This window comes from Pinus tabuliformis, chromosome 8, assembly GCF_031772625.1.
Source record: "Pinus tabuliformis cultivar Carrire ecotype Pingquan chromosome 8, CPIR1, whole genome shotgun sequence".
Classification (NCBI taxonomy): domain Eukaryota; kingdom Viridiplantae; phylum Streptophyta; class Pinopsida; order Pinales; family Pinaceae; genus Pinus; species Pinus tabuliformis.
Window position 1 is genome coordinate 1,892,695,667 of NC_142294.1, and position 8,838 is coordinate 1,892,704,504.

The 8,838-nt window shown below is 38.3% G+C and overlaps 1 protein-coding gene across 2 annotated transcripts in view; it reads left to right on the forward strand.

Annotated features, from left to right (window-relative positions):
• The window catches only part of MAK10 (MAK10 homolog), a 190,116-nt gene extending 181,714 nt beyond the window's left edge, over positions 1 to 8,402 (forward strand). For both annotated transcript variants that reach the window (XM_089374672.1, XM_089374671.1), the window contains 5 exons: positions 6,749 to 6,852; positions 7,165 to 7,277; positions 7,460 to 7,528; positions 7,679 to 7,786; positions 7,991 to 8,402. In XM_089374672.1, the coding sequence (XP_089230798.1) occupies positions 6,749 to 6,852; positions 7,165 to 7,277; positions 7,460 to 7,528; positions 7,679 to 7,786; positions 7,991 to 8,230 (634 nt within the window). In that variant the 3' untranslated portion in view covers positions 8,231 to 8,402. The remainder of the gene's footprint in view (positions 1 to 6,748; positions 6,853 to 7,164; positions 7,278 to 7,459; positions 7,529 to 7,678; positions 7,787 to 7,990) is intronic.
• The last annotated feature ends 436 nt before the right edge of the window (positions 8,403 to 8,838 follow it).

Below are 8,838 nucleotides of genomic sequence, written 5' to 3' on the forward strand. Positions count from 1 at the left end.
CAAATCATTTCGTAGATATATCACTTCTCCAGTTGTGCTTATTGAGAATAGCTCATAGATTTCTTTTGAGGTTTCAAATTTTGAGACATAAGGAATGAGAGTCTTTGATGGATTCTATTAAAATCCTTTGAGCTCTTATCTCATCCTTATTGTACTTTGCTAAGGCTTGAGTTTGTTCCTTAGCAGGGATAGTGATATTCCCTTTGATGTGGTCTAGAAGTTCATTCTCTTTGAGAAGTAAATCAGTCCCCTTCTTCCATGCAAGGAAGTTAGTGGTCCCAACCAATTTGTTGCTTTCCTTGCAAAAAGACATATACTTACTTTGATAGAGTTTGAGATGTAGTGGACTTGCGTTCTTCTTGAAGACTTGATGGCTTGCCTTCCTTAGATCTTGATGTTCTTTAAGTTGCGTTTTCCAAATGGACTTGTTTGATGATGAGATTTGCTTGATGAATTGACTTTGTAGTGTTTGTCCTTTTGAAGATGGTGTAGCTTGATGTAGGTCCCTCTTTGATTTGCTCTTCTTGTAGGTGCCTTTATATAAGGCTTTTCTTCTTGCTTTGTAGTCTTCCTTGATGAATGATAGATGGTAGACCTTCTTGCCCTTGATGTGATTGAGACTTGATGCTTCAACCTTGTAGATGTTCTTGAGTTGTTCTTCCTTGATGAGTCACCTTATGAGTGTTCTTGAGATGCCGTTTCCTTGATGTGTCACCTTAGCTCTGATACCATGTTGAAGAATCTAGGGCAATGAGGTATAGTAGGATTTTTCAAGACTTGATAACGATTTGTGAAGCTTTTTAACAATTTACCTTGTTAGCTTAATCTTCGCCACTTCTTATTAATGCATGTGTTTACATCATCAAACTGCTACCAAAAACATAGAACAAGAACACAAGATGTTGGCTCTCTACCAGGGCAAAACCTCTCTCTTAGAGAGGAAAACCCTTTCGTAAATTTCTCTTATTGAAGCTTCTTATTGATCAATGCCAAACCCTAGACCCTTGACAAAAGTATCCTCCAAGCACAAGTCAAGTCCTTCCTTCTTCCTGCAATTTGTTTCTCGACATTTCGTCCTCCTTCCGACACTTGTCCTCCTTCCTTCTTCGACTGGAGATAGAGCTTGTTTATGTGAGCTCTAAAAGAGATACTTATACTTAGTGAGATCCTTTACCTATGGATACACCTTCCTTCTCTTGACCAATCGAGTTTCTTCTTGATGTGTAGTTGTAGGCTTGATGTGACATCATTGCAGCCCTAGTCTCTCGCACGTGTGGTTGGTTTCCTTGAATATTAGGCTTCTTTGACCTTTGCTTGGGAGAACCTCTCCTTGCTTGAGTAGGAGGCCTTATAGGCCTATCTTTCTAGCCCAAACGATAAGATATATATGACTGTGATCTTGCTGCTGATGTAACCGCAGACTATTCTCTATTTCTCACACGTGTGACTGTTTTTCACCCTAAAAACATTCCTTTCAGCTTTGGTTTAGACTTCTTCTTCGCTACACTAGAGGCTCCTTAAACTCAACTTTTTGTCACCTTTTCTTGGCTATCTTTTTTCACCGATTTCGGAGGTGTGTTGGCTTGTCGTTGGAGGAGTGGACAACCTCTATATATAGGGGATTGTCCCTCCTTTAGGCCGACTTGAGGACAGTAGGCCAACTTCATTTTTCTTCTTCGGTTTTGCTCCTTTGAAGATGTCGTTGCATGGAGAGGACTAGTCTATTCTTGAAGGGATCTTCTTTGACTCTTATACAAATATATACATGGTGTAACATGCCCTTAAGGGTCTTCAACATTTTCTTTTGACTCTGACTCACCTATAGCACTGACATGTGCTAGACCTATTTCAATGAGCAAGAAACTCATTGATAAATATAACAAAAAATAATATTTCTTTTCTTGAATAAATGCAAATATCAAAAGTACATTTATGAAGATTGAACCTAGTTACACTTTCTTCAATACCCTTCTCTTCTGCTTCCAAGATCAAACCGCAGAAGATCCCAACGCAGAAACCCTAACTTTGATCTTCCCAAGAGAGATAGATAAGGCCCAGAAACACTTCGACTTCTTCAACTTCCTCTTCTTCGCACTTCCTTCTTCGACTTCTTCTTCTTTTGCTTCTTTTCATATCAGGATATGAGTGAGTGATCCAAATGGAGGACGAGTTCCTCTCTATATATAGGCTTCTTCATGGGTGGACGTGGCTCTTCATGTAGGCTGACTTGATCTTGGAGGTATTTTGACACTTTAAAGACAAAATAAATTTTCTTTACAATTTACAATGTGCCCATGGGCTTCAATATATATGACAATGTCTCTTATACGCAGGACAAACCCTAGAAGCACACAATGGGTGCTTGACCTATAAAATAAAAGAACTTGAGCATGAACCCATGGTCCAATAATAATAATAATTTATTTTCATTTTATATTTACAAGAATACATTTCATACTTATGAAGACCGAACCTAGTTACACATTTTTCAACACGTCCTCTTTATAGATCCAATTCGAGCATGCAAGGAAGGCCTAGTTTACTTTTAGAAGTCGAGTTGTGATTGCGAGTTAACTAAGAGTTCTATTCATTCTCTCCAATCAACAGTGGAGTTCTTAACTTGTTCTCTCTCCAGTCAATACTGAAGACTAACTCACTCTAACTGAACTTGTAACTGCCACCTCGTTTTGTAGTCATATTGAAGAAGACTCCACATAAATGAAGCCCCAACTGTATGCATGCAATCTTGATGAAATAAACTCATTGTAACTGAAGTCTATCTCATGAGCTCGCACTCATGCTAGAGAACGACAAATTGTGGTCTTCACTGGCTAAGGCACAAGCCATAAGACCTTCATTCGTTACATTTTCAACAATCCCTCTTAGTGAGGAAGAGATTTTGTACAAATCCCAACTTATCTTTGAAATAGACGAATTTGCGTCTTGCCAATGAAATTAAAGGACTCATGATGTTTGAGAGTGGTTCCGGCCTCATTGGATTTCATATGCAGAAAGTAGAATTTTAGATCTCATTCAAAATCCAACGGACTTATCATTTTTTCAAGATTTCAGGATTGGGGGGATTGCAATGTTTCCATTGGATTTTGTCATGTACTAGGGTATGGAACTTGTATTTAATCAAGAGCACCAAGCCCTCTATGCGGGGGAGACTCCCAATAATCAAGAGCACATATGGTACTAGGGTATGGAGCTTGTATTTAATCAGGAGCACCAAGGTCGTTTGACTATGTAGGAGGAGACTCAATAAAGCACAAGACACGAAATTAGAAATTTCTCGTGGTAAGAGGGTCAAGCAATAGATAATAGATTGACTTGTCTTTTCTAGTTTCTAGTACTTTTTATAATTATTGACTCTTTCATATTTATTATGGTATTTTTTGTAAACAATATATGACAATATAAGTTTGAAGTTTGAAGTTGGCATTTATAACTCATTGGTAATGGATAATGAATATGATGCTTTGTGAAAGTTGAAATAGTTCATTTCATGTTAGATATTCTTTCTTATCGTTTGGTTGCTTGGTAATGGTAATGGTTACAAGTTACAACTTTTGTGATCAATGATGATAAATGTTATATATCGAAGTTTGAAAGCTTGAAACTTAAAGATTGATGAATCATGAGACTCGATATGTTATATGTTACTAACTTACCAATGTGGTTGATGAAGATTATAACTTCTAGAGGAGAAGGAGACGCCTAGGGATACTTCTTGTGACTGTTGGGCAGATTCAAGGAGAAGACAGGGCTGAGTACTTTGGTGCATTTTTTGAGCTGTTTGTTTGAGTTTTTGGAAGTGTCTTTCTTCGTTATATAGGTCGCTTTCCCTTTGTTTATTGCAGAAGGGCCGAGGGCTTGTATTGATGAGTTTGGAGGGGCTGAAAGGCCTACAACAAGTGTAGACCAACACTAGACGACAGTGGGTGGGAGCAACATAATAGTTGATGAAGGCCGCAACTGAGAAGAGGGTTTTGGGAGCAAGAAATCAAAGTTGAAGTGACTGATAATCGGTTCTAACTCGGCTGCATACCCTACAGTAGTATGCTCCAGCTCAAAGGTATGTGTTTAAGTTGAATTGTTATTGGTGGATAGACAGTGCTAGTGGAGGACAATTTGTATTGGACATCTTGAGGTTGTTGGAGGACAACAAGTAGGTGTTCAAGGGAGCCCTAAGTGCAAACATTGAAGGACTAATGGTCTTCTAGGAGAGGCATATTTGGAGAGAGATCGGGGACTGACCTTTGAAGGACTAAAGAAGGAAGTCAATGGAGCAGTTATATCAGCCCAAGTTTACTAAAGAGAAGGGCATCTTCAAGTGATAGAGGAAAACCCTCCATGCCCTAAGTTTGCCTCATTGGAGCAACACATGAAGGCATTAGTGGGAAGAAGGCTCGAAGAGTTAAGGGCGGACAATGGCTAGTCTTGGAGTTGTGAACAACTCAACAAGAGTCCCTATGTGTTGAGTCATTGATGGAGGAATGATTAGCTAGAGCGCAAATTGGAGCCGTGTTCAGTGACCTAAAGGAGTAGGACCATTGATAGAGGTAGAGTTGCATATTGGGAGTAGACAAACCGACAAATGTGTTCCGGGTACAACCAAAAGGAGTTGTGACGTATACTATATCAACTAGACGATCAATTGGACTTTGTTCAGGGTAGATTTGTTGTCATAGTAATTGGCACCAAACCCTAGTTTGTATTCTTGTATCAATGATTGTATGAGGGCCATGATTCTTGGTATGAAAGCCCTAGATAGTTGTATTACAGTTTGTTAATATAACAAAGTTCGATTGTTGAAAAATTGTAAAAAATTGTATATTTGTGCACGTGTTGATTTACTATTATTTATATTCCACTGTGCAAAGTAGTTTGTTGTGGCATTTGGATCAGTAGTGTCACAGATTTTAAGACCCTAACCTAGATTATCCAGTGCCATGGAAAAACAACATGGTATCAAAGCTACTTTGAATGGCTAGTAAATCAGAGTGTGCACAACAAGTACAACTCAAGAGGGAGTTGGTCACATTGTTGTTGTTGTTGGTCTACGATTTGAGGACATGTTAGAAGGGTTGTCCAAATATAGTCCTTGGAAGGAAAGGATCAAGTTGGTTCTAATGGTAAAAAGGGTCTAGGACATTGCCAAGAAAGAGATCAAGAAGCCAACTGACCCTAAGGAGCTCGAAGTGTACGAAGAGATAGTTACGAGAGCTAAGTTGATCATCCTAGATGGTGTCAAGGATCCTTTGATACCTCATTTGTCAGGGAAGTGCAGTGCCCATGAAATGTGGAAAGCTCTTCAGGTTTTTTCCCAGAATAAGAATGAGCACTTACTGTTGGTGTTACAGGATAAGTTGAAGGCCACCAAGATGATGCAAGGTGAAGGGGTGACTTATATCTGATGAGATTGTCTCAGGTTTGAGATGAGCTTGTCGCCATCGGTGGGACTTTTACAGATTCTGAGATGGTGAGGATTGCTTTGAAGGGGTTTACTCCAGAGAGGAAGTCGTTCATCAAAGGGATCATTGCCAAAGATTAGCTGCTAGACTGGAACAAGTTGTGGGATGACTTCATTTAGGAAGAATTGCGAGACGAGGAGCTTCATCTGATGAAGAAGGATTTTGATGATGATGTGGCTCTTGCAGCATGGATGAAGGGCAAGCAAAAGGACTTGAGTAAGTTGAAGTGTTTTAACTGTGGCGAGTATGGTCATTATTCGACGAGGCATTTGAAGAAGTAGGGAGATGATGAGAAGAAGAAGGGGAAGCAAGTTGCAGGTGTCGCCAGTTCTACCAAGATAGATGACCTCTCCGGGAGATTGGAGAGTGAGGATTTTGCTTTTATCTCTCATTTCTTTGAGGGTGCCATCGACGAGGCTGCATAGTACGTGGACAGTGGTGTGTCGAAGCATATGAAAGGATCATAGGATATGTTCGAGACTCTAGTTGAGTGGGACTCAAAGTTGCACATGGTGGTGGGCGACAAGACTCAGCCCTTCCAGTTGTAGCTGGTAAACCGGAAGTTGTAGCTTCCCTTGTAATGTGAATAGATTGTTCATATAATTTTTCTGTATTCCATGATGTGATGTTATTGGTTAATGCTCTGTGATATTTAATTGTTGAAATTTATGAAATATTGATTCACCCCTCTTCAGTATTTCTAACATCTGCTATATAACTCTGCTTCTGGATTGTCCTTTTAGTGGTGGCACCTTTGTGAGGAATACCTGACTAGACAATGTCCAGACTCCATCCATGTGCTTATACAGCTAACCAATTAGAGGGTAAAAACCTTTCCAACTAAATATATCATTAATGAAGCCCATTAGGTTACCTTGAGTGGTTAAGTGCTGTGATTATAAGCAGGAGTTCTTGGGGTCAAGTCTCGAGGCTGGCTGCCTCTGTGGATATTATTGGGCCTCACTCAATGCCCCATCTGGGTTAGGTTGCCAAAAACTGCAACTAGCTGGTTTGCCCCAGGTATCATCCCCATGCTGAGGGCAAATGCCCAAAGGTTTTTTTTGGGATATGTATTCGATAGAGGAAAAAAAACATTAACAAGAATTTCATTTTCTCTGATTAATATAAATATTAAATCAATACATTTAGTCACAGGTCTCATGACACTTCTACATGCTAGCTGTCCACTTTACTAGCTGCATCATGAGATGTGAACGTTTTGCTGAATGTGTTTCAGAAATTAGAGCCTTCCTGTGTTATGCATGTTGCAGGTATGTGGAGCATGTTCTTATGACGATGTTTCACTACAAGGTATTCAAAGAAAGATCAGCCACTGAAAATGAGCATGAGAGGATGCCGCTGTCTGTTGATACATGTACAGTCACTTCCCAAAATTCTTTAGTATTTGTTGTTATTTGTGTGCATATTATCTCATATTCATGATCATCGTGTCGACTTGATGTGTGATCTGTTTGAGCATGGGCAAACCCTCATTAGTTTTAGGGTTAGTTACATCTTTACCTCTGGGAATGTGGAGGTCATTAGTGCCCTAAATTGTAATTATGAGGGGCATATGCATAATCCATGTCATGGTACAAAATAGCTGCATACATGATCACGTAGTGACTTTTTGCGTTGCCACAGTAGGCTCATAAGGAAGGAATCACTCTGTTGTTATCATCATCAGCCAAAAAGAAGGGGAAGAAGAAAAGGGGGAAGGAGGCGGAAAAGGAGATTCGACTTTCACCTGATATATTGCTATTGCAGTGCTATATTCATCTTAGCAAAGGACTTACATGGGTATGACATGACATTGCCTTTCCATTTTAGATTCTTTTAATGTTAAAAGTACTTCTCTTTTTTTGTGGAAATAATTTCCTCCTGGCAAATAGGACACAGTATATCATTGTATTGTCACAATGCAACTTCTGACATATATAGTCTCGGGAATTTGTTGTCTTTGGTTTGTCATGCTCTGTCAGATGCTTGCTGCGTTGAGCAATGGCCGCAAATTTGTTAATTGTCCAACTATATTCAACACAGAACAGGAGGTTGGTTAAGATTTTCTTTTTTTTGTTAAACGAACTTTCTGGTACTGTGTGGATTGAAGGAACATCTTACTTGTATCTTCATTATATTGACATTACATTTCACTAAACCTTGATAGCATTCTCAAAGTGATTTTTGATTTTTATGTCCAGAGATTCATTCAGACTTTCGAATTACTACAAAAGTCACAAGTGCCTGAGCCATTGTCATACTTTCAGTTCAAGCAATCAACAAGCTATATAAATCTTGCAAGTCTTGCTGTGAGTATTTTAGTATTTTTTGTTTTTCATTGCATGCAAAAAGTCCTTTCAACTGTAGTTGTTGATATATGTTACATCAGTTTGATTGATTTTAATCATTTATATCAATAAAATGGTCAACGGGTAAAAATATAGCATTGCATTGGTCAGTGGAATTTCAAAATATGTGACTCATCTTGTTTTATGGGATTTGGATTGTTTCAGACACAGATGCAGTTTGATTATTTTGAAGCTGCCCAGAAAGATTTGAAGAAGCTTAGACATTGCTTTCCGAAAGATTCTGAGAGATTACATGAAATTCAGCAATTGGAGCATGTGGCAGAGAAAAACAGAATAGCACTTAATGTCATCCACTTTGCAGAGCATGCTGGTAGTTTTCCAAGGGTGTCATTCGAATTTTCACATCACCCATTATTTGCTGTTGCTGTTATCAAGCGATCTTGATGTTCTCCACGTTATGATGCTTGTTATTTGGGCATCATTATTGTTTTGAGGAATCCCATATTCCTTTGTCATAAGTTCAGTAGAATATGTCATTTCTTTGTTCGGAATCTCTTGTTGTTATTACCATTTGTAAAGGATTTTTTTTTCAATTTCTATATTAACTTATTACATACATGAACTCTATTTTATTATTAATTTTTTTTCAATTTTATTATCATTTTTGCATTCAATTGATTTTCTTCTTTTCTTTTATGCCTTGTCATTTTTCACCATTTCTTCCCCATTTGCACTGCAATTCTCCCTAATGATGGTGGGGAGGGGTAGTGTTCACCCAAAAATGTGGGCACCAAAAAAGAAAACAAAAGCAAAAGCAAAACAATACTTCTGTTATACAGCAAAACCTGATACTTATACAAAACCTGATACTTATACAATGTATAGCTATCAAAACCTTATATAATATACACATTCAAGTCCTGTATAAGTTTTAATATTTAATACATTGACCATTTGTATAACTTAAATTGTGTATCAATGCGAGAAGCGGATGAAATCTACATTTAAATGGGATTTTATGTTAATGTACTAATGTCTATTTATTTTCCTGT